The sequence below is a fragment of the Lichenostomus cassidix genome, chromosome 19 (assembly GCF_008360975.1).
Source record: "Lichenostomus cassidix isolate B80296 chromosome 19, HeHo_3.0, whole genome shotgun sequence".
NCBI classification, from domain to species: Eukaryota; Metazoa; Chordata; class Aves; order Passeriformes; family Meliphagidae; genus Lichenostomus; species Lichenostomus cassidix.
Genome location: NC_139499.1, coordinates 10,817,370 through 10,842,923, shown reverse-complemented (window position 1 = coordinate 10,842,923; position 25,554 = coordinate 10,817,370). Strand labels below are relative to the sequence as shown.

Sequence of the window (25,554 nt, the reverse complement as noted above, 5' to 3'; positions counted from 1 at the left end):
CACCTCTCCTGGGGTGACCTTCGGCTCCACTAACCTTGTGTGGTAACAATTCACACGGTAGCCAGGACTCTGCCCGTATCCCACAGGTTCACCCCCCATCCCAGTTAGGGCTCACCACTCCATACCCCACCTGTCCTGGACACGCTCTCACTCCCCCAGCAGAGGCACTACCCTGGGGCTCTGCACCCTGTAGACATTTACCTGTATCTCTCTGACATCCCCTCCTATGCCACCGCCAGCAACCCGCCTTGGGACCGGGCTCTGTCTCCCACACCCTTCTCCCTTCTGCTGCTCCCCATGCCTCTCCCACAAATGTTTACTAATGCATTCTATTGCTGATCAAACAGAGAAATAATTAACACATTCACACTTTTCATTAGGAGTTTATTTATTAAAGGAATCATGGGGAGTAAATTCCATCAGCCTGCACTTACCATGCAGCTTTTCCTTGCTTAATAAGGTGACGCTGAACTCTCTCAGTAGGACTAAAAAATCCAGCTCTCCAGTTTAATAAAAGCCACCTTAGACCCACTGGGCCCAAAACCATAACAAATGGCACACTTCTTTTAGAGAGCTCTGCAGCTACTCACGTTGGATACTATGGGGACTGCAACAATGACAGTCTTGCCATCCTGGCAAGCTCTGGCTCTGAACAGCCTGCTGCTGGCAGCTCCTGCAGCCAAAATTTATCCAGGCCGGTGATGATTGGCATCTTCAGCACCACCTTCACGCCACCCTAGGCCGCTGAACCGGGACACCCAGGACATTCCAGGCAGATGTCTCTGCAGAACCATTGAAATGATTCAGTGCTTTGCAAAGGAAAGCTCAGAAGGCTACAAGACATTTTTCAGGAAAACCCACCAAAAAAAATGAAATTTTTGTGACCAAACAACATGCTTTTTGCGATGCGGCCGCAGCCCAGCTGATGCCAAAAGCTACACCTATCCACACTTTTCAGGCTGTGGATAATGCCTTCAAAAACGGGTTAACCCATCACCACCTCCCACTGACAGTATCCTTGGGGCAACTCTTTCTTTTTTGCATGTTCAAATGAGTATAGGAAAATAGGACAGGTATTTGGGATTTCTCTCACCACAGTCCAGCAGCTCACAATACCCTTCAGGAAAAGAAGGTACTACCAAAAATGACAACATGATGGATGGCAACATCTAGCTGGTCTCACCAAGTAACAGTGACAGGATGCCAAAATAAGCCCCATCAGGGAAGAAATGCAACAGACACACTGGACACAGACAACGTCACACGGACACACTGGACACAGACAACATCACACAGACACACTGGACACAGACAACATCACACAGACACACTGGACACAGACAACATCACACGGACACACTGGACACAGACAACATCACACAGACACAGACATGACACAGGGATGGGCTGATAGGCAAGATTCCTAATGCAACATAAGCCAGAGGCTGATGATGCTCAAAGAAACAAGCCTCCACAGCAATAGCACATGATAATGAAAGCTCAGTCCTGACAACAACTTACTGCCAAAGTTATTGACATCATGCTCAAGAACCTCAGCAAGCCTACAGAAGGAGACAATGAATGCCAGGTGACCGTGCTGATCGCTCCTGACACAAATGATAACATCTACACTCAAAGAAGGCCCGTGACAAAAAGCTCACGAGAACAGGGACGTGGCTCAGAGCTGCCCTACCCAGCAAAGGCTCGGCTGATGCTAAAGAGAAAACCTCTCCCTTTACTTCCAAAGGGCCTGTCCCACGACACTGTTCTCCTCTAACCTAACTTCAAATTCAAACCTGTCATTACAAAGGTTTTTCCCTTCTACCAACCACCACTCCTGACACTCAGCTTTCACGAGACGAGTGGACACAATCCATCCTCGACGCCGTGGACGGCGCCGTGTTCCCTCTGGTCCGCTTCGGTGCCTGCAACAGTTCGAAGGAAAATTCAGACTGCCGTGACACGCCCCAAAAGAGACCCCTTCTGCAACATCTCTCTGCCTCTTCACTGGCAACAGGTATCGCTTACCTCACCTTTCCAAACTTCAACTCCACACCTGCTCATACTACCTAACACACCAAAACAGAAAACGTAACTGTTGCCCTCAACAACAGCCATCCCCAGGCTCCTCCCCAACTCTGCCCCAGCTCAACTCAAATCTTCATCCAAATACAGAGTCTCGTGGACAATGCGTGTAAAATGAAAACAAAAACTCTTACCACGCTGCCACATACTGCTTGCCTATTACTCACCCTGCCTAGATGACAACTCACACCCTGACCTCTATTCCTCAGCATGCCTAGCACAGCAGCGGTACCTGCAAAGAAACAAAGCAAAAAACCACTTTCACATACCGAGAAACTACAACCTCCCCACCCTCACTGAACTAGATCACATCTACACCTTCAGGTTACATACCCACACTGCTCTCTGGCATCCGGGGCCAGGGGATCTTGCAGATGAACTGCCTAAAATGCAAACATTACAATGCATTCTTACACTTGCATCACCAACTCAAACACTAGCAATAGGAACTCATTCTGTCTGCCAGTCACAGTGTAGTAGGCCTTGCAAACCAGCAACAGAATTGTCCCATCAGAGCATGGGACATCTGTTGCATCAGAGAATTGTATGCAATTTATTGCCAATAAAAGCAAACTTTTGATCGCTGACTTGGGTATTTATTGGGGAAGGCAGGAATAAAAACAATGAGCCAAAATCATACATTCTCCCCTTCTGCAGAGTTCATTCCCCTCCTATTCTCCAAGGGTTGCACACAGTTAATGAAAACTCCTCTGGTGAGGCGGTGGGTTGAGAGGGTGTTATGCATTATAAAAAAAATGAGAAAAACAATAGACTTTTGTGTGGCATTGGGGTTTAGAATGTGCAAAGCTCGCTCCTGTATGAGACTTTAGGTACTGGGGTACGGGTAGAAGTGCCTGCTGCTCCTTGGAGTGGGGGGGGTCACGTGGAGAAAACTCCTGCTGCTTGTTCCCTCCCCTATATGGCCTATTGTCTGCCCCTAAAACACCGGGCTGCCGGGCTTTCATTTCTGTGGAAAACAACCGGCCTTCTCCCCCACTGCTTTTAAATAGAATTCCATTGGCACTTTGGAACTTGGTATCCTGGCATTTTAAAACTCAAAACATTTTGGCATTTTGCAACTTGCTGTTCTGGTACTTCTAAACTGCCATTTTGTAACCTGATTTCCTGATTTTATGAAATTTGTTTTTCTATTATTCGGAAGCCAGCTTATTCTGGAATTTTGGAATCAGGTTTCATTTGGGTTTTTTGGTATTTTGGAACCTACTTTTTTGTAGGCTGTTTGTAGTTTTTTCCAAGCCAGCTTTTTTTATTATTTCGGGGGTGAGGGTGGGGGTATTTCTGTGGGTCTGGGGTGGTTTTGATTGGTTTTGGTTTTTCTTTGATTCGGGGGTCTTTGTGCTGTTCTGGTTTTCTGGTTTTTTCGTTGTTGTTGGTTGGTTGGTTTGGGGATTTTGGGCATTTTTTTTGTTTGGTCACTTTATAATTTGCCTTGGTTTTGGATTTTTTTGGTGGGCTTTTTTTTTATGGGGGGTTTAGGTTTTCTTTGGTTGTTGTTATTTTTTTAACATGGGCTTTTACTTTGGAATTTTTATAACCTGGGGTTTTAATTGTTTTCTGACCTGTGCTTGTCCTGGGCTTGCAGCATCCTAGTCCAGCCTCTTGCCTTCATATGCCTTCTTCCACCGCATTTATCCTCGCATGGAAACTGCTAAAAATCACAATACAATGACACACACTTTACACTTCAAAGGCAAATAAGTTACAACTACAAGAAATCTCGCTGCCACTTCTATAAACTATTCATCACACACCTTAGAATAAGCAAAGGTGATGAGTCCCTGACAGGGACCCCGCTGGGACACCCAAGACGGCTCAGCGGGGCGCGGGGAGGGAGGCGCCTTTGGGGACAATGCACAGACACGCTGCCGCTGCCCGCAGGGACACAACCCGCACCGGCAGCTGCGGCTCCGCCCCCGCCCGCCCCCGGGGCCACACGGCTGATCCCGACTTTGTCCCCTGGCTTTTGCTCCTCCTAATAACTCCCCGACGGAGCTTCTTGCTGTGTTCAACACGCGAATCGCTCCACACAAACCTCACCTCAGTGCCACCGCGGCCCCGGCGCATCTCCCGCCGTCCCCTCTTTTCCGGGGCGGAACCCGAATGCGGACGGGAGGGAGAGCCAGGGGCGGGGCTGTGCAGATTCAACAGTCACAGCACGAAGAGGCTGCTCGGAAGGGTGGCTGTGCAGATCTGCGGGCTTCCAGGGCTCTGTGCTTGTGAAGCGCGGGCAGGGCAGCGGGGAATGCAGCGTGGGAGGAGCTCGGGAACAACGCGGGAACAAGTCCTCGATGAGAGGACTTTATATTAAACGGATTTTTGGGCTCGGGAATTCGATCCGGAGCTTGCTTCCTCCGCTCCGCGCTCGTCCCGGTATTGCGGTGCCTCCGGGAACGGTGCACCCCCGGCGGGGACCTCTGGTCGGTTAAAAACACATTTAAATCCAAGTAAACGTGATTATCCATACTTAAAGGTAAACAGCAGCTCTCCCGACCCCTGTGAAGCTACAAAGCTCGGGCGGCTGTGATTCTCTCCTCCCTTCCCCTCGCAGGTGCCGCGAAATGGCGGCGCTTCCCCCGTGCTTTTTCGTGCTACTTGGGTTAAAATCCGGGATCTCGCCGCTTTCTGAGGGGGTTTCCGATTTATATCAGGGTAATAGAGGATATTAATGTTGTTTAAATGAATCTCGGAGGGGATTTGGGGCAGTTTTATGAAATAAACACGTGAAGGAGGCGAGGAGCGGGGCGGGGAGCCGCACGGCTTTTTTTTTGCAGCTCTTCGATCGCCGATGTTTCTACGATGCAAATAAAGATCTCGATTCTTTTTAAAAACACGGATTTTGTTTATTTGTGAGGTAAAATAGGTGCAAAACCTCATCGGAGCCGCTTCGGCAGCGGCCGGGAGGTCCTGGGGGTGACCTAGGAGATCCCGGGAGTCCCCAAAGCCGGAAAATTCCCTGAAGCCCCCCCCGACCCTCCCCGGTTTCCTCAGCAATTTTGGGGGCGATGCGACAATTTTGGGGGATTTTCGGGCGTTCCCCGTGTCCTCCCCGGGATTTCCCCCCTCCCCTGCTCTTACCGCAGCCTCGAGGGTCCCTCTGCCGCCCCCGAAGAGCCCCAGAAAGGGGCGAGGAATCCCCCGACCCCCGCTGTCCCGAACCCGCCCGGCGGAGCGGGCCGGGCGCGAGCCGCGCCTCGTGAGGGAAATGCAAATGAGGAGGCTGTCGGCGGGGTTTGCGGCGGTGGGGGGGGAACGGGGAAAGGCGGGGGGGGGGCTGGGGGGGCGGTTATGCAAATCGGCATGACCTCATGCCCGAGGTGCATCCTGGGAGAAACGGGCGGGGTTATGCAAATCGGCATGACCTCATGCCCGAGGTGCATCCTGGGAGAAATGGGCGGGGCTATGCAAATCGGCATTACCTCATGCCCAAGGTGCATGCTGGGAGAAATGGGCGGGGTTATGCAAATCGGCATTACCTCATGCCCGAGGTGCATCCTGGGAGAAATGGGAGGGGTTATGCAAATCGTCATTACCTCATGCCCGAGGTGCATTCTGGGAGAAATGGGCGGGGTTATGCAAATCGGCATGACCTCATGCCCGATGTGCATGCTGGGAGAAATGGGCGGGGCTATGCAAATTTCAGAACTCGTTCAGCAAACGGCACCACGGGAAATTGAGGCACGGTCACGAATTTTTGGGGATTTGAGGCTCAGCGTCGCAGCAGCGCGGGCGGAAATGGGGGCAGCCGAGCGGGAAAGGGCGCGGGAAGAGCTGGGAAAGAGCTAGAGAGCGGAGATTTGGTCGCCGTGACTTGTGCATGAGGCGATCGGGGTGCGGCCGGGAGCGCGGGAGCAGCCTGGCATTGCTTCTCGCCCTTTTGGCTAAGATCGAGTGGAGTATGTGTTCTCATCAGTTTAGTATCTGGTATGTTCTCGATGTGAGGACTTTATATTAAAGGGAATTCTAGGCTCGTGAGTTAGGTCTAGAGCTTGTGTATTGTTCTCCGCGCATTCGTCCCGGTATTGCAGTGCCTTCGGGACCGCTGCACCCCCGACGGGGACCTTGGCTTGCTTAAAAACAGATTAAAATCAGATATAGTGAGAATTGCCGAAGCTGTCCCCCACAATCGCCCTCCCTTTCCTGCTGAAACAACGCTTCTCCGCCTCCCGAGCGGCTGCCAGGCTCGGGCGGCGGTGATTCCCTCCCCTCGCAGGTGCCGCGAGACGGCGGCGCCTCCCGCGCGCACTCTTTTGGGTTAAACTCCGTGATTTGGCCGCTTTCCGGGTGAGTTTAAACTTTTTCTGAGGGAAATAAAGGATAATAATGTTGTTTAAATGAATCGGGGAGGGGATTTGGGCAGTTTTACCCAATAAATCCGTGAGGGAGGTGAGGAGCGGGGCGGGGAGCCGCGCGGGTCTCTTTTTTGCAGCTCTTCGATCGCGGATGTTGCTACGATGCAAATAAAGATCTCGATTCTTTTTAAAAACACGGATTTTATTTGTGAGGTAAAATAGGTGCAAAACCTCATCGGAGCCGCTTCGGCAGCGGCCGGGACGTCCTGGGGGTGACCTAGGAGATCCCGGAAGTCCCCAAAGCCGGAAAATTCCCTGAAGCCCCCCCCCGACCCTCCCCGGTTTCCTCAGCAATTTTGGGGGCGATGTGACAATTTTGGGGGATTTTCGGGCGTTCCCCGTGTCCTCCCCGGGATTTCCCCCCTCCCTTGCTCTTACCGCAGCCCCGAGGGTCCCTCTGTTGCCCCCAAAAAGCCCCAGAAAGGGGCGAGGGATCCCCCGACCCCCGCTGTCCCGAACCCGCCCGGCAGAGCGGGCCGGACCCGAGCCGCGCCTCGTGAGGGAAATGCAAATGAGTAGGCTATGGGCGGGGTTTGCGGCGGCCGGGGGGAGGGGGCGTGGTTATGCAAATCGGCATGACCTCATGCCCGAGGTGCATCCTGGGAGAAATGGGCGGGGTTATGCAAATCGGCATGACCTCATGCCCGAGGTGCATCCTGGGAGAAACGGGCGGGGTTATGCAAATCGGCATGACCTCATGCCCGAGGTGCATCCTGGGAGAAATGGGCGGGGATATGCAAATCGGTATGACCTCATGCCCGAGGTGCATCCTGGGAGAAATGGGCGGGGTTATGCAAATCGGCATGACCTCATGCCCGAGGTGCATCCTGGGAGAAATAGGCGGGGCCATGCAAATCAGCATGACCTCATGCCCGAGGTGCATCCTGGGAGAAATGGGCGGGGCTATGCAAATCGTCATTACCTCATGCCCGAGGTGCATCCTGGGAGAAATGGGCGGGGCTATGCAAATCGGCATGACCTCATGCCCGAGGTGCATCCTGGGAGAAATGGGCGGGGCTATGCAAATTTAAGAACTCGTTCAGCAAACGGCACCACGGGAAATTGAGGCGCGGTCACGAATTTTTGGGGGATTTGAGGCTCAGCGCCCCAGCAGCGCGGGCGGAAAGGGGGCAGGCGAGCGGGAATGTGCGCGGGAAGAGCTGCGAAAGAGCTGGAGGGCGGAGAAAAGGTCGCCGTGACTTGTGCGTGAGGCGAGCGGGGTGCGGGCGGGAGCGCGGGAGCAGCCTGGCATCGCTTCTCGGCCTTTTGGCTATGATGACGTATGGTGCTTGTTGTTGACAGTGTAATAATTGATACGTCCTTGATGAGAGGGCTGTATACCAGATGTAATTTAGGGTTCGGAAGTTGCATGCGGAGCTTCCCCCCTCCGCTCCGCGCATCGTCCCGGTATTGCAGTGCCTCCGGGCACGGTGCCCCCTCGCCAGGGACCTTAGCTTGATTAAAAACAGATTAAAATCAGAAATAGTGGGAATTGCGGAAGCTGTCCCGCACTATCGCCCACCCTTTTCTGCTGAAACAACGCTTCTCCGCCTCCCGAGCGGCTGCCAGGCTCGGGCGGCGGTGATTCTCTCCCCTCGCCGGTGCCGCGAGACGACGGCGCCTCCCGCGCGCACTTTTTTGGGTTAAACTCCTTGATTTCGCCGCTTTCCGGGTGAGTTTAAACTTTTTCTGAGGGAAATAAAGGATAATAATGTTGTTTAAATGAATCGGGGAGGGGATTTGGGCAGTTTTACCCAATAAATCCGTGAGGGAGGTGAGGAGCGGGGCGGGGAGCCGCGCGGGTCTCTTTTTTGCAGTTCTTCGATCGCGGATGTTGCTACGATGCAAATAAAGATCTCGACTCTTTTTAAAAACACGGATTTTGTTTATTTGTGTGGTAAAAAAGGTGCATAACCTCATCGGAGCCGCTTCGGCAGCGGCCGGGAGGTCCTGGGGGTGACCTAGGAGATCCCGGGAGTCCCCAAAGCCGGAAAATTCCCTGAAGCCCCCCCGGAACCTCCCCGGGTTCCTCAGCAATTTTGGGGGCGATGCAACAATTTTAGGGGATTTTCGGGCGTTCCCCGTGTCCTCCCCGGGATTTCCCCCCTCCCCTGCTCTTACCGCAGCCTCGAGGGTCCCTCTGCCGCCCCCGAAGAGCCCCAGAAAGGGGCGAGGGATCCCCCGACGCCCGCTGTCCCGAACCCGCCCGGCAGAGCGGGCCGGGCGCGAGCCGCGCCTCGTGAGGGAAATGCAAATGAGGAGGCTATGGGCGGGGTTTGCGGCGGTGGGAAGGATGGGGGGGGGTGGGGGGGTGGTTATGCAAATTAGAATTACCTCATGCCCGAGGTGCACTCTGGGAGAAATGGGCGGGGTTATGCAAATCGGCATGACCTCATGCCCGAGATGCACCCTGGGAGAAATGGGCGGGGTTATGCAAATCGGCATTACCTCATGCCCGAGGTGCACCCTGGGAGAAATGGGCGGGGTTATGCAAATCGGCATGACCTCATGCCCGAGGTGCATCCTGGGCAAAATGGGCGGGGCTATGCAAATCGGTATGACCTCATGCCCGAGGTGCATACTGGGAGAAATGGGCGGGGTTATGCAAATTACAATTACCTCATGCCCGAGGTGCACCCTGGGAGAAATGGGCGGGGTTATGCAAATCGGCATGATCTCATGCCCGAGGTGCACCCTGGGAGAAATGGGCGGGGTTATGCAAATCGGCATGACCTCATGCCCGAGGTGCATCCTGGGAAAAATAGGCGGGGCTATGCAAATCGGCATGACCTCATGCCCGAGGTGCATCCTGGGAGAAATGGGCGGGGTTATGCAAATTACAATTACCTCATACCCGAGGTGCACCCTGGGAGAAATGGGCGGTGTTATGCAAATCGGCATGACCTCATGCCCGAGGTGCACCCTGGGAGAAATGGGCGGGGTTATTCAAATCGGCATGACCTCATGTCCGAGGTGCACCCTGGGCGAAATGGGCGGGGCTATGCAAATCGGCATGACCTCATGCCCGTGGTGCATCCTGGGAAAAATAGGCGGGGCTATGCAAATCGGCATTACCTCATGCCTGAGGTGCATCCTGGGAGAAATGGGCGGGGTTATGCAAATCGGCATTACCTCATGCTCGAACGGCATCTTGGCAGAAAGGGGCGGGGTCATGCAAATTAAAGCATAATTCCGCATGAATGGTGTTTCGGGAAAAGAGGTGCGGCCATGCAAATTAGATCACTGCGCGCAGCGATCGGCGGCATCATGGCGGATGAAGATCGGTCAGGCAAGCTCGATTCCTTAGCGGCGCGAATGGCATCTTGAGAGCTTTATTGGGGGATTTTCACAGTTTAGGCCTCGGTGCGCGGGGGGCGCGGGGGGGAAATGAGGTTTCAAGCCTTTCCTGAGTCCCCGAAAAAAGACTTTTTTTCCATTTTTCCCCATTTATCCCCGCAGCTCCTCTCAGCCCCGGCTCGGCAAATCCAACCGCATGGTCCGAGCGGCCAAAAGCCCGAACGCGGCACCTTCGCCGTGCCTCTGCCGGCCTGTCCAGCCCCGCTGGCCGCGCCGAGCCCTTGCTGCGAGCCCCAGAATCCATGAAAAAACTCCTGCAGCTCCCGAGCCTTTCCGCCTCTCCCGGAGCTCCCAGCGCCTCACGAGCTTCCCGCGCGGCCGGCCGGAGCGGCGGGGTGATGCATATTAGAGACCCAGAGCACCGCCGTGATTTCGGGTCAGTGCTTCAGAAACATGTGCTGACAGTGCGGGAACACAGCGGGAAAGAGTCTCTAAATTGCTGGAAAGGAGGTGCGGGGCGGCGCGGGGGAGACAGCGAGGTGTGTGTTTGTCGACCGGGGTGCCGCCGGGAGTGGGGGAAGGAAATTGTCATCGCCGCTCGGCCGTTTGGCTAAGATCGAGTGTAGTGTTTATAGTTATTTATTCGGTTTTGGGTACGTCCTTGGTGAGAGGACTTAAATACGTTAAGTTTAAATACTTAAATACGTTAAGCGGGTATTTGAGCTCGGGAGTTGGGTCCAAAGCTTGCTCCCTCGGCTCCGCACATCGTCCCGGTTTTGCGGTGGCTCTGGCAGCGGTGCATCCCCACCGGGGACCTTTCGACTGCCAAACACAGACTGAATGCATTCGGAAACACTGAACATTACAAGTCTGTGGGTATTCCCCCCGCGAGTTTCTGGCACGGGCTTGCTGTCATCCCCAGAGCTCGTTCTCACGCCCGGTGCATCTTCCCGGCAATGCGGTGCCTCCGGGAACGGCGCACCCCGCACGGGGACATTACAGTAGTGAAAAAGAACAAGGAGAGAGCGGTTGCTTAACTGCTATGTATACTTGTCGCAATATCAGACGTTATTATGTGACAAAAGGTTTGTGGCGCTTCCGAAGGTGCCGCGAAGGCAGCGCTGTAGGTTGTGGATCCCGTCCGTCCTTCTGCCTCAGCGCCAGCAACATCTCTTGCCTTAGCCCCGCCTGTCCTAGGGGCTCTATTATAGGGCGCTAATAACGGGGAGATTAATAAGTATGTTACAGTGAAAAGGGACAGCGCAAGTCTGCTTCTGCAGGTGCTACCGGAAATACCCGAATGGTGGACAGAGCGAGGGTAAGTATGTCAATTCATAACGTATCTTTCTATTCTTTAGCAAGTCAAACCACCTGCTTCCACAGCACTTCTAAGCTTCATTCTCGCTGTTTACAGAAAACTCTTACAGGCCTGTCTGTGACTGACGTGAAGGCTGCAGCGCCACAATGGTCCACAGAAACAGTGGCTGCTTCTTTCAATTCTCCTCTTTTTTCTGCTAAACTTTCTTCTCACTAGCTATTCCAGTCATCTCCCTCACTTGGGTAGCAGCATTCGTAAGGCACTGGGTACTCTACTGTAGCTTGGGAATAAATGGCTGGCCATAAAGGTAGTAAACAGCTTTGCTGCAAGACAGAAAATGTTTTCGAGATCTAACAAAAAGGTGGTTTTAGCCTGTGATTTTGTAATTATGGAACATGCTTCAGCTACTTCACATACAACACATGAAAAATCATTTATTGCTGAAACTCAAAAAGGCCACTACTTCTGCTGTGACACACTGTGGCACCTGGATACGTGTCCTTCCCTAAAAAAAAAAAAAATGGACAACAGAAAAATTGCAGGAGTTCCCTACCTCAGGATGTTTTTTTTTTCTCATTTTCTTCCTGCTCTTACCTTCTCCTATCTGTTCTTTTCAATGCAGATTGAAAGGACTGCAGTGATCAGCACTGGGGAACAATTGCTGAAGTGCTGCTTCTCCCTCTCCCTCATCATGTCACAGAATGCACCCAGAAAATGCCATTCTGTACCATAAAAACTTCCAGGTATGGATACAAATAATAGAAAAACTTCATGAATTACTTTCTCCTACATAAGATTGCCCATGCTTGGAAAATCTGTAGGAATACATCGAAAAAATTGCAGATAAGGTCTGTATCAATTTCAATCCAGAACACCATCATTTTAAATTCTTTAAAAAATACAGGTTTGGATGATGGTGCTACCACTTCTTACATTACAAACTTTGGCAATACCGATCTCAAAACTGCTACATGTTTCTCCAAATATTTTCATAAATACTGGACAGTAAATAAGGTGTTAAGCTTTATACCTGAACTTAGTTATTACCTGTGTGTAGACTGCATAACGCACGCGTGGCCTGCTGAAAAACACTTTAGCGTTAAACCCGATTCGTGCGGCTACATTCTGAGAGCTGCTGTGAAGTGCACCTCCTAGAATAGGCATGTACAGAAATTTAGCTTTCGCGTGGCCTGCAAGAAAGAAGTGAAACCTTACTGGTTCTTTCAATGTCATCTGAAAGAAAGCACATCTGTCATTTTAAATACTGAAGGGTAACTGTCTTGACCTTCCTCCCCTGCACCCTCGGTGAGGCACTGCATGAGGCTTCATAGGGTTTATGTCGGCCTTGGCACAAAATGCTGCATGGCTCCTATGGTGGGTAACTTACAGTGTGTGTTCCACGTGCTATTCCGCTTAGCCGAGTCACACATAAGCAAGGAAGATGCTCTAAGGGGTTCTTGGGAGGTACTGGTTGTGTAATCGTTCATTCTGAATGGGTCAGCAGCTCACAGCATTATGGCCTGTGAGCAGAGATGACAGCATGTAGGCAAAAGCCTCCTGTTCCCCCCTGAGCTGGGGGACACTGGGTACAAACCTGCTTCCTGCAAGCGTATCCTCTTCGCCTGCTGCATGCTGAGGCTTGGACGACTTGGAGTGCAGCTGCAGGCTTTGGCCTCTGTGCATACACCTCTCCCAGAAGGTGAGATGACTTAATAATAACTTTGCCTGGATATAATCAGCTGGCTGAAGGTCAGTGCAAAGTATCTGTCTTGAGGGAAGCTTGTGGATGGAGGGAGATATGAATGTTTGGGTGAGGAAGAATGAGGAATGTGTGATGACCATCCCTGGAGTGGAATTGGAACTCCGCAGAGAATGGAGTGCGTGCACTGTTAGGCAGCCTTTGCTGTAGGCAAGTGTGAAGAAGCCCTGGAGATGGGAGCCATAAGGAAATATTCCAAAGCGGTGAGAAAGATTAGAAGGTGTTAGAATTGCTGGTTGCAGTGGGATGACATGTGGGTGGGGTCAGAGATGGTGCACCCATATGAGAAATAGTATAATACTGTGAAAGTGCAATGTGCAGGCATTGCTGAGCAGGCCTGAAGCCCTCCCCTGTGGTCAGGACTTAAGCACGCAGCTGGTGGGTAGGAGGCCAATGAAGACACGGCGTGAGTCGTGTTGGACTTGCACGTGTGCGGAGCTGTTCAGAAATGACTGACATGTATGTTGTGTTCTCTTACAGATGGTGATGTTTGGCTGCTGCTGGAGTTGCCGGTCCCCGCGAGGATATTGTGGTGATGTGGCATGCGTAGAGAAGAGAAAGATGGCATCTGTTCTGTTCCAAAAGATGTTGGAAACAAAATGACATGAAAGGCTGCTGAAGGAAAATTGTTGTGACTGAGTGCTACTGTTGGAAAATCTATCAGGTTAAAAATGTTGTGTAACTGTAGTCAAAGGTTTTGTTTGGGTTTCCCCTGGGAAAAGGAATTTTATGTTTCTTGCAGGGCAATGTTGTGCCAGATGAGGTCTGGTGAAGCCAGCATAGCAAGAGATTGGGAGTGACCCCCAAAGATAACCGGAAAGATAAGCACTATGAACAGAACATCCAGCAGGAGCTTGTGGTTCTCAAGAAGACGTGATGGATATCACAAGCAGGTAGGCCAGAGCACCTGGAGCAGGGCTGAAGACATCCTGGCCCAGAAAAAAGACTGCTAAGAACAACTGAAGAATGTCATTAGCATCAGAGGCAAGGAGATTGGAGTCCAATGAGAGACTGAATATGGGGAGTTTGCTCAACTTTGGAGTAATGAACACTGACCCAATGCTTTCCTCTGTACTTTTACTGTATGCAATATCTGAGAAATGGAGTAAAAGCTATGTAGCCTGGAATGATTGTCTCTGCACACCGGGGCTATGGGTGGATGAGATGATTGCTGTGGTACATCCTGACCACAAAATAAAGTAATGCCTTGAGTGTGTAACATGAAAATGTTGTTGGAGAGTTTTTCTAATTTTTTCTGCAGATTGAGTGACACTAGTAAACACATGGCAGTAGTGTAGAGGTGGGAAAAAAACCCCCAAGACTACAGAAGTGATCCTTGCAAAAGCACAGGATGGGGTAACACATGCAAACACAAGTGAATGCACCCATGAAACGAGTGAAAAAACCCCAGCAATACATAGCAGAAGCCCCTAGGAAATCCTGTAGAAAGAGATGAGCAAAATGTACATAGCTGTGAGAAACAGCTGTATGCTAGTGCTGCAGTATCCCCCAAAATGTGTTTTGTTTTTCAAGAATTGTAAATGGTGGAGTTTTCAAGAAGTGGTAAAAAGACCCACTAAGATTTGAAGGAATGGTAATTTCTGGCAATACAGTTGAGAGAAAGCGTGTAAAAATGCAGGCACTGAACCTTAGCAAAATTCTATACCAAAAGGGCTCCAAAAATTGTGAAAAAAGTAAAACGGTAAAAATGCTGGGAAAAGTTGCCATAGCGACGGGTGGGCGGAGCCAGGCGCAGCTTTGGGCGGAGTCAGGGGCACCGAGGGGCGGGTTCTTGGGCGGGGTGCGGGGAGCACCAGGGCCGTGGCTGTGTTCCGAGCCCCGTGACGTCGAGGGGCGGGGTGTAGAGACCACCAGAGGCGTGGCTTTGTCCCGGGCCGAGAGCCGACAGGGGCGGGGCCAAGGGAGGGACGAGGAGCGGAACAGTAGGTGGAGTATAGTGACGGACCAGACCGGGGGCGGGGAGGTGGGCAGGGCCTTGTTGACGTCATGGTGCGGCGAAGAAGATATGTCTCCAAAAAAAGATTTTGAAATTAAGGAGCCGCTCTGGTTCGTTGGATATGGCCTTAAGCCGAATCTCTGCATGTCAGAGGTTTGAGTCCCACCGCAGGCTACACCGTGCGTGTGCTAGACACGTCACGGTCACGTAGTCTGGGAGCCAGCCGGGCCCGCCTACCCCCACTGGAACGTAACTAAGGCACGTGAGCCAGAAGGTGGCGCTGCTGAGGTGGGGCCCCCCGAGAGGTGGGGCAGCCCGTGTGGGGCCGGCGGCGGGGGGAGCTGCCGTGGCAGCTCCCCGCAGGGGGGGGATGGCGGCCCCCGGAGGGGCCTCCCGGGGTACCCCCCCCACACCCACCGAAAATCGGGGGCGGCGCGTGGCAGGGGCGGAAGGCACCAAAAACGCTTTCTTCCACCTACAAACATGCAACAGCAACAAAACTCACCTCTTCAAAAACACACATCTCTCCCTTTGAAAACACAACACAAAACCAAGAACACACCTCACCTACTACAAACAACTAAATACACAACCAACTAACACCACCACACACCACAAACATACAACAAACAACTAAATACACATAGCTACACTCCATGACATTACTACACACATTTTACAAGCAACAACTAACAACACTAAAGCCTCACACCACACTTAACAAATGCCTCTCACATCCACACAGCACCTCTCGAAACAACTACATCAACACAAACACACCACATCCTCACAAACACTAACAAATCACACTTCAACTAACTTCCCTACCTCAAGACGTTGTACTTTACTCTTTTAGCTACCTGCTCTTCCCATCTCACCACTGCTCTTTTGAATGCACCTTCAAGGACCTACCTGCAATTCTCACTCATCCACAACGACTGCTCAACTGCTACTTCCCCATCTGCCTCATCACAGCACACAATCCACCCACAACATGCCCATCCACCAGACTGCACAAACCTACAGCTATGGCTACAAACTCTACAAAAACTTCAGGAAATACTTGCCCTTCCACAACATTTACCACACTTTCAAAATCTGCCTCAATACATACAAATATTGACACATCAACTCTCTATCCATTTCAATAAAGAACACCATCACTTACAACTCTACAAAACTTTTGCCTTTCGATGATGTTCCTAACACTTCTTGCATTAAAAACTTGGCTAGGCTGACTTAAAAACTGGTACACATTTCTCCACATATTTTGCCTAATGCACAACAGGAAATAAGGTGCTTGGCCTTATACCTCCACATACCTATTATCTGCCTGTGAACTGCATACCACATGCACAGCCTACAGAAATACACTTCAGGATTCAATCTGATTCCTAAGCCTCCATTGTACAAGCCTTACAGAACACCACCTCATCAATTATGCAGGTACACAACTTTAGCTTTCAAATGGCCTAACACAAACAAACAACTTTTGCTAACTCTTTCAATGCCATGTTAAACAAATGACATAGCTCATGGTGCTGAAGAAACAATAACTGCAATAACCATCCTCCCCTGTTCCCTATATCACACACCAAAAGATGGTTCAAAAACTTTACTTCAAACACAATAGCAAATGACACACAACTCACACAGTGGCTGATTCTCAGCCTCTGTTCCAATTCTCAGAAACAATATAACTTTAGAAATTTTATTGTATCTCTCTAGCTACCTTTAATTGACTTTACCTAGGGAAAGGAGCTTTTCTTTAAGAGATATAGTATCACCCTACTGAGACGGGATTAACATACCACGGATTGGGAGTAACCCCGAAGATAACCAGAAAGATAAAGACCATTAACAGAACATCTGCAGGACATTGTGGCCACCCACCGAACATCCACAGGTCACGGGGTTATCTCAGACACTCACCAGATACCATCTGCAGGAGGGGTTTTGACTGTATAAAATTCGGGAGAAAATTCTCTGATGTAATGTGTTCTTGGAATACTTTCCTAGGCACATCCTGGCCAGCAAATAAAGTAATGCCTGATTCTCTATCACTTCAAATACAGTGTTAGAGGGTTTTTCTTATTTTCCCACAGATTTCGGTGACACAATCACTCTTCCACTCAGCCACATCACATAGAAGCAAGGAAAATGCCCAAAGGGATCATTTGCAGGTGCCGATTGTATAATCGTTCAGTCTGAACATGTGGATGGACCAGGCCATGCTTCTGATAAAAGTATTTGGCGTAGATGAACTCCCATTGCTGTGACCAAAACATCTGACAAATACTTTACTTCCCTTTATTAAAAAAACACCTCTCTGATCACCACAGCTCTGGTATTAGGTTAGCCCAACACACTGCAGCCTAACAGGGATCCTTCTCAAAACCTAGGGAAAAAACTTACATTGAGATGTCAGCACCTTCACTGATGACTTCTTTACAATTCACTGGCAACATGTCATTCATCTAATCTTATTTGCCACATAAGCCACACAAGGTATTTACTCTTTGAATTAGGACTCTAACATCTCTTACTTGAAAAGGTTTCCACCATGGCCCATGACTATGATCTCCCTCCCTCTTCCTGCTGATCGAACCTGCCTCAAACCACTGCCTCTTTTGAACGGCTAGGAAATCCTTGCACACACTTGGCACAACACACCCAGGAGTCCAAGGCCAGCCTCAGGCCTAGCTCCTAGCCACTTCTGTCTGGCACAAATCCTGACATTTGCACAACTTTATCATACAAAATCCCACATTTGCCCGTGGGCACCTGGCTGGCAATCCATGGCTCTTTTACACAGCGATGGCACATTGCCACCCTCAGGTAAGATAGGCAGATTGGAGGAATCCAAGTGCACGCACAGCTCTGCTTCTTCACACCTTTCATCTCACACAATTGCTACAGCATGCACACTTTTCAGCTACAATACCACATTTCAACCTGGCTGCAAACAGGGCCTCTTTTACACAGGTAACCAACTTTTCCACCCTTCTGTCCTGCACACCATGACAAATGCCTCCTCACACCATAAAAACCATCTGACGACACTTCATAACAAGCCTCAAGATACACTAGATCACCTCTGGGTTAAATCAATCCACTCAGTCCAGTTTTCTGGGGAAAAAAAAATGTTTCAACCTTTTACAAACCTGCCTTGTGGGATTAAGAACACCGAGCCATACTGATAGCAATCATAACAATCAGTTCTTTACATTCATTTCAATTATTCACTACCCACAACAGCAGCTACAACTGCTGCAACTGCTGCTTCAGGACACCACATCGGTAGAAATATGGGACCAATCATATTAAAGGAGGCAAGGCCAATAACCACATCAAATCTCTTCTTCCCCCACAGCAATGACCGTGGCCACATCTCCTTCTCTCTACCTCAAGAACACACTCTGGGGAGTACCTGACAGCATAACAGCTCTCAAGAACCACCGCCTAAACTTTTATATATTTACACTCATCTATTGACATTATATCTATTAGCACTTCTTTATACAAAAAATCTACCCATCATTACAAATCCATGGACACTTATGGAACCTCTCCTAAGACACGAGCCACCTATTTACAAGGTTCACCTTGTACATTTTCACACTTCAATATCACTTTACACTTCTACACTCTAACCGTACACATCTACTCATATTAAACCTCTCTTTACATTAATATCTAACAGTTCATTGGACTTTGTATACAACAGCTAATAGATCTATTTCCTCCTTTTTTACATTCTGTCCTATATTTCATCCTGACTTAGAAGTTAAGCTCCTTCATTGCTTCATTTGTATATACAAGACTTATGTTGCACTTTCAAATCCATCTGCTTTGGCCTTGCACGGACAAGCTTATGCAGGGCACACATTACTCTTGCTCTCTCTGCCTCATCTGCATGCTGCCCCAAGCAACGTTTTACAATACTATTTTCCTTTCTTTCCCTACACTTTACATCAATCTCATACCCTCCATTATTCAAATCCTAACACTTTGCTTACTGCCTACAAGATCACGGTCATCAATGAACAAAAGAAAATTTTGCAAGGGCTCCCTGGCTCAACATTTCTTTTTCCTCTTTCTCTAATTGCTCCCACCATTTCACATGGGACCTTTTTCATGCATATTTCAAGGACTGCAATTACCACTGCTCCACAAAAATTTGGGAAGGGCTACTACTCCCTCCAGCTCACTGTGTGAACAAAATCCAGACCCAAGATGCCACTCTGTAGCTGTGGAAAAAAAAAAAAAAGAACAACAGAAAAATTGCAGCAGTCCCCTACCTCAGGATGTTCTTTTTTCTCATTTTCTTCCTGCTCTTACCTTTTCATATCTGTTTCTTTTTAATGCAGATTTAAAGGACTGCAGTTATCACTGCTGGGGAACAATTTCTGAAGTACTGCTTCTCCCTCTTGCTTGTCGTGTCACAGAATGCACACAGAAAATACTGTTCTATACCAAACAAAGTTCCAGGTATGGATACAAATAATACAAAACCTTCATGAATTACTTTCCCTTACATAACATTGTCCATGCTCCTAAAATCTGGAGCAATACATAGAAAAATTTGCACATAACATCTGTATCAATTTCAATCCACAACACCATCATTTTAAATTGTTAAAAAATACAGCTTTGGATGATGGTGCTATGGCTTCTTACATTATAAACATTGCCAATGCTGACCTCAAAACTGCTACACGTTGCTACAAATATTTCCATAAATACTGGACCCTAAAGAAGGTGTTAAGCTTTATACCTCCAGTTAGTACCTCTATGTAGACTGCATAACACACACAAGGCATGATGAAAAACACTTCACTGTTAAACCTCATTGGTGCGGCAACATTCTGAAAGCCATCGTAGAGTGCACCTCCTGGTAGAGGCATGGACACAAATTTACATTTCACGTGGCCTACGAGACAGAAATGAAATCTCACTGCTTCTTTCAATGTCATCTGAAGAAAGCACATCTGTCATTTTAAATAGTGAAGGGTAACTCTCTCAACCTTCCTCCCCTGCACCCTCAGTGAGGCACTGCAACAGCCTTCATAGGGTTTATGTCAGCCTCGGCACAAAATGCTGCGTGGCTCTATAGTGGGTGACTTCCACTGGGTGTTACACATGCTATTCCACTTAGCCGAGGCACAGGGAAGCGAGGAAGATACTGCAAGACGTACATGGGAGGTACTGGATGTGGAATCTTTCATTCTCAATAGCTCAGCGGCCCACACCGTGCATCTGATGGAACTCTTCTGTGTACATTGACTCCTGTTGCTGGGACCGATACACCTGAGCCATACTTTGCTCTACTTTGTGCATTTAACAGCTCTCTGCCCGGCACACTTCTGGTATTGGCTGTGGCCTCAGGGGATCCTTCTCGAGGCCTGCTGACACCACTTCCATTTCAATGTCACCAGCTTCACTGCTCATCTCTTTACAACTTTCTGGGAGGATATCACAGATCTCTTTTTCTTATCTGCCCCATACAACAGGCAGCATATCTATTCTTACTAATAGGACACAGACATCTCTTACCTGGAAAGATTTCCTTCTTCGCTCAGCACTGTTTTCTGTCTCCCTCTTCCTGCTGCTCACTCACCCCAAAACAAAACCTGGCTGTAACCGTTGTCTCATTTCAACAAGTAGGAAATAGTTCCACCCTACAGCCCTGAAGGCACTTTGGACAGAGGCCCCAGGACTCCAAGGCCACCCACAGCCCTATTCCCTGGCAGCTTTTCTCTGCAACAATTACCACCGAGTTCAAAATTTCAGGACGCGCAATCCCATGTTTGTCCGTGGACGCCTGGCTAGGAACGATGGCTCTTGCCCACACAAAAGACACGTTTCCACCCTCATCTCTTGCAGATGGTTGGGAACAACATCTCCAAGCACAGAGAGACCTCTACTTTCTGGCATCTTTCATCTGGGAGGAATCCTACAGCATTCACCACTTTAACGAGAGGAATCCCACATTTGGACCCTGGCTGAAAAAGGTGCCTCTTGCACAGGTAGGAAAATTTTACACCCTACTGTCCTAGACACGCTTGCAAATGCCACTTAACAGTATGAAAACTGTCTCACAATGCTTAATGATAACCCACAAGATCCCATACAGAACCTGTGTCTTACCTCACTGCATTCAGGTAGGTTTTGTGGGAAAGAACCTCACTGTTTCAACCTCTCTACAAACCTCTTTGGTGGGATTAGGGACACCAAACTAGGTTCATGCAGATCATGCTAATCATTTCTTTGCACTGATTTCAGTTACTCACTACCTACAAGAACAGTTGTAAATGCTGCTTTAGGACACCACATCTGATCAAATATGGCACGTATGATATTAAAGGAAGAAAAACAAAGGACCACATAAAAACTGTTACTCACCCACAACAATGAACATGGCCACATCTCCCTCTCTCTACCTGGAATACACATCTTAGGGACTGTCTGACAGCATAGGAACTATACAGAAGCATCACCCCTATACTGACAGGCACTTGACTGCAAAATAAAAATACTTATACTACATACTTTAATGTTCCTTTCTCTAAAGCTTGACTTCTCAGGTGCTTTCCCCACCAGACCCCACCGACACAGGGCAACGAGGATCTCCTGGAAGAACTGATGCTGCACATATAATCATATATAGAATTACTTGCTATATTTCATAGGCAGGCAGGCAGGCAGGCAGGCAGGCATTCATTTCTATATACAACACTCATATTTGCAGGTCACAATCCTGTATCTCTCTCTGTTGGGCTTCCATGGACAAGCTAGGCTACTGTTGCAGGGGCAGGGGGGAAGAGGCTGCAACAGGTGCTTCTGAAACAACTTTCTACAAGCTTCCACCGTGTCTACCAGAGCCGGTCACTGCTGCTTCCAAACACCCATGTGCTGTTGCTCAAGGCTGGGGCACTTAATAATGGTGCTAACACTTCTGTGATATCGTATCTCACAAGAAACAAAACAATTCATTGTACATTTCTAACTTCAAACAGAAAACAACAAGCTGGAAAAACATGACACAAACTCTACAGCCAGGCACTGAGGTCACCAGAGAAGGGGGTAACAGGCGCTCCAGGAACCAGAGCTGAGATTCCTCTGTGGCCTGTGGTGACTGCAATACTGAAGCGACTGTGCCCCTGCAGCCTGTGCAGGTTCACGGGGATGGAGAGATCCACCACAAGCCCGTGCACAACCACACACTAAACGAGCCTGTCCTTGAAGAACTGCACCCTGTGCAAGAATGACCCACGCTGCACCGCTTGGCACACACCGGTTGCTCAGGAGATGAACTCACATCGGACAACTTTGCAAACAACCATCTCCTGTGGGAAAAACAAGAAGTGCCCGTAACCCCTGTTCCCTACTGCCCTGCACTGCTGCAGCAAGGAGAACAGAGGGGCAGAAGGAAGGTGTTTGAAAGGTTTTATTTCATTCCTATGCTCTTTTCTTCTTAAAAATAGATTCAAGTAATATGTATACTTTGAGCCTGTTCTGCCCTCCTCATCATCATCATCATCATCTCCTCCTCCTCCTCCTCCTCCTCCTCTTCTTCTTCTTCTTCTTCGTCTTCTTCTTCTTCTTCTTTCTGCTGTATAATTATCTCTCTGCCTTAACTACTTTACTGTGCTTCTCCTAAGGATGCAGCATCCTTTCACACAAAAACTTGGTTTGCTCTTTGATTACTCCATGTACTTGTACACAACTGCTTTGGTTATGTGTATAAGAGAAAAAAGCAAAATTCCTTCTTATTACTTTGAAACTATAATAAACATTAAGTGTACCACACCTTTGCAGAAGCAGGCCACAGAGGAAGAGTGTGTCACAGCAACTGCTGCCCACGTAACGCCCGGTGAAAACGGCACGCTGGAGGAACCTCGTCTCTTTGACATCTCGTGCAAGTATTCATTCACCATTTTCAAGGACTCTCAGATGCCTAAATCACACTACAAAAAATTCACAAACAATCAGGAAAAAACCCAAATGAGAACATCCTAATATTTAGCACAGGATTTCTGCTGTCATCCCCTCTCTTTCATTGCCATTTCTTTCCCTATGTTCCTTACATTCTGATACTTTTGTTACTTGATGGAACATCAAAATCATAAATGGACAACACAAACATTGCAGGACTTCCCTTGCTCACAATGTTATTTTTTAATCTTTTTCTACTTCCTTTTCCCATCTGATAGCTGCTCTTTTTTCATGCAGCTTTAAAGGCCTGAAATGATCAGTGCTCAAAAAGGACTTCTGAAGTGCTACTTCTCCATCTGGCTCATCGTGACACAGAATGCAGGCACAAGATGCAGGCTCGTAGCTGCACAAACTTACAGGTATGGCGATAAACAGTAGCAAAAAAATTTCAATTAATACTTGCTTTGGAAAACATTTCCCATGCTTTGAAAGTATGGCTGAATCCATAGTAACATTGGCACATCAAGTCTGTAACACACTCCCTGGGCACCTGTAACTTTGGCAAGCGGCACTCCAGCAGCCTCTCACCCTAGGGCCCGGACATCTTGGCAGGAGGACGGAGGTCAGAATTTCACATGAATCAACAATTTCTCCAATATATAAGGCAAGCATTTGGCTCCCTCTCTCTCTTTTCACCTCTCCTTTAAAGTTTAAACCCACATTATCGTAGCTACTGTACACAGTGCAACAGAAATTTATAATGACTACATTGTTACATCCTATCTCTTCATTTGGTTTAATCTTCTGTGATGGGATTTGGAAGGGCCTTGGGGATTTCACACACTTTTCTTCCCTGGCTTTCTAACCTCCCCCAGCTCTCTCTATTCATTTCTCTAATAAGAAAACTAATCCTATTTCAACTCAGGTATAATACCTTGCAAATTTATTTTTACATGTTTCCATTTAAAAATGCATGGCCTTTCCCTTTAGTTCCTGACTCCTCACCCTTTTAAATTTTTTGGTCAGAGGACACGAAAACCAGACGTGCAAAGCAAAGCAATAAGGCCTGGAAACGGGCCTTTCGATTATGTCAATTCATAACTTTACTCTCTCGTCTTTAGGAAGTCAAACCGCCTGGGTTACACGGTGCTTCTAAGCTTCGTTCCGACTCTTTGGAGCAAACTCTTACACGGCTATTGCTGACGTGATGGCTGCGGCTCCACATAAATGCTGAGTGCTGTTTTAAATTCTCTTATTTTTTCTGGTACGCTTTGCTCTTAAATTGTATTTAAGTAGTCTCCTTCACTTGGGTAGCAGTATTCATAAGGCACAGGGTACTGTGTATTAGCAATAAAAGTTCCACTCATAAAGACAGTAAACAGGTTTGCTACAAGCCTCAAAATGGTTCGAAAATCTGTGCCAAAGGTAGATTTACCCTGTGCTTAGCAATGATAGAACATGCTTCAACTGCTTCACAAAGAGGAGATGAAAAATTATTCATTCCCCAAACTTAGGCTCAGAAAGGACACTTCTTCTGCTGGGATACACTGCAAGCACCTGGATAAGTGTCCTTCCCTTAAAAATGAAAAAAATGGAAAAGAATTAAAAAAAAAACCACCGAAGTTCTCTTCCACTTCTCTGCCTTCTTGTTACCAAGTACAGGAAGCTCCACCTGAAGGAAATTTGAAAGCCTCTCTCCTCTTACATTCTGTACTTAGCGATAGGTCATTATTAATTTGCAAAGCATGGTGCTGGGATTTAAAACTCCTCTCTTACCAAATGTGCACACTCACCTGGAAGGAGTTTCTGGGAATTGTTTTCTGTAACCTTACTCAGTAAACCAATTACTCTTTCTCACTCTCCTACGTGAACGTAGCGTGCCAAGAAATATTTTACGCCAGCGCTTTGCTTTCATTCCCTCTATTTTAGTTCCATTTCATTCCCAAAAATCTTTACATGCTCATACTTTTCTTAGGGGCTGGAAGATCACGATCCTAAATCAACAAAAGGAAAATTGCAGGAGCTCCCTAACTCAAGATTTCATTTTCTTCTTTATCAACTTGCTCTTGCCATCTCGTATCTGTTCATTTTAATGCATATTTTAAGGACTGCAAATAACAGCACACAGGAAGGAAGGATTTCTGAAGTGCTACTGCTCCCTCTTGCTCATCATGGCACAAAACCCAGCCTGAAGATGCCGGTCTGCAGCTGCACAAACTTCCAGGTATTGATTCAAATAATACACAAAGTTTGTGAAATACTGTCCCTTGGAGAACATTTACCACATTTGTAAAACCTGGGTGAATAGATAGAAAAATTGGCATGCCAAGTCTGTATCGATTTCAATCCGGAACAGCATCGCTTTAAACGGTAAAAGAAGGACTGATTTGAATGATGGTACTAGCAGTTTTTAGATTAAATAAATTGGCAATATTGATCTCAAAACTGATACACATTTCTCCAAATCCTTTAATATATTCTGCAGACTAAAGAAAGTGTTTAGCCTTATTCCTGAACAGTTATTACCTCAATGTAGACTGTATAACACATGCTCAGCCCACTGAAATACACTTTGGCTTTAAACCTGATTCGTGGAGCTCAATTCTGAGACCCTTAGTGAAATACACCTCCTGGAATATCCATGTACAGAAATTTGGCTTTCACGTGGCCTCAGAGAAAAGGAATGAAAGCTTACAGATTCTTTCAATGCCATATACAACAAAGCACATCTGTCATTTTGCTGATGGGATGATAACTGCATTCACCTTTGTCCCCTGTGCCCACGGTGAGGCACTGCGGGATGGGTGAGAGGTTTTAGTTCGGCCTCGGT

At 48.3% G+C, this 25,554-nt stretch overlaps 1 protein-coding gene, 2 long non-coding RNA genes, 2 other non-coding genes and 1 pseudogene across 24 annotated transcripts in view; 5 read left to right on the top strand and 1 right to left on the bottom strand.

Moving 5' to 3' along the window:
- LOC146429315 (uncharacterized) overlaps positions 1-18,486 on the top strand; it is a 30,787-nt gene extending 12,301 nt beyond the window's left edge. For both annotated transcript variants that reach the window (XR_014855809.1, XR_014855808.1), the window contains one exon: positions 18,160-18,486. This is a non-coding gene — a long non-coding RNA (uncharacterized LOC146429315). The remainder of the gene's footprint in view (positions 1-18,159) is intronic.
- LOC146429319 (uncharacterized) lies at positions 430-6,924 on the bottom strand. Of its 19 annotated transcripts, none has more exons than XM_085078679.1 (6): positions 4,144-4,639; positions 3,666-3,754; positions 2,419-2,468; positions 2,253-2,317; positions 2,034-2,069; positions 430-782 (listed from the first exon to the last, which is right to left on the bottom strand). In XM_085078679.1, the coding sequence occupies exons 1-5, from the start codon at positions 4,168-4,170 to the stop codon at positions 2,061-2,063; spliced, it is 240 nt and encodes a 79-aa protein (XP_084934805.1). In that variant the 5' UTR covers positions 4,171-4,639; the 3' UTR covers positions 430-782; positions 2,034-2,060. The 19 variants fall into 19 exon arrangements, 4 of the variants coding, with proteins under 4 accessions (XP_084934805.1, XP_084934802.1, XP_084934803.1 ...); XM_085078677.1 differs by lacking the exon at positions 430-782 and adding an exon at positions 1,271-1,925 and having other exon boundaries at positions 2,029-2,069; positions 4,144-4,638; XM_085078678.1 differs by lacking the exon at positions 430-782 and adding an exon at positions 1,271-1,925 and having other exon boundaries at positions 4,144-4,638.
- On the top strand, positions 5,965-6,156 carry LOC146429320 (U2 spliceosomal RNA). Its single transcript, XR_014855882.1, has one exon. It is a non-coding gene; the product is annotated as a U2 spliceosomal RNA (small nuclear RNA).
- On the top strand, positions 7,706-7,896 carry LOC146429318 (U2 spliceosomal RNA). The gene has a single exon (XR_014855894.1). It is a non-coding gene; the product is annotated as a U2 spliceosomal RNA (small nuclear RNA).
- Positions 10,343-10,559, top strand: LOC146429317 (U2 spliceosomal RNA; annotated as a pseudogene).
- LOC146429316 (uncharacterized) lies at positions 12,770-14,056 on the top strand. The gene is made up of 2 exons (XR_014855831.1): positions 12,770-13,032; positions 13,310-14,056. It is a non-coding gene; the product is annotated as an uncharacterized LOC146429316 (long non-coding RNA).
- Positions 18,487-25,554: the final 7,068 nt, after the last annotated feature.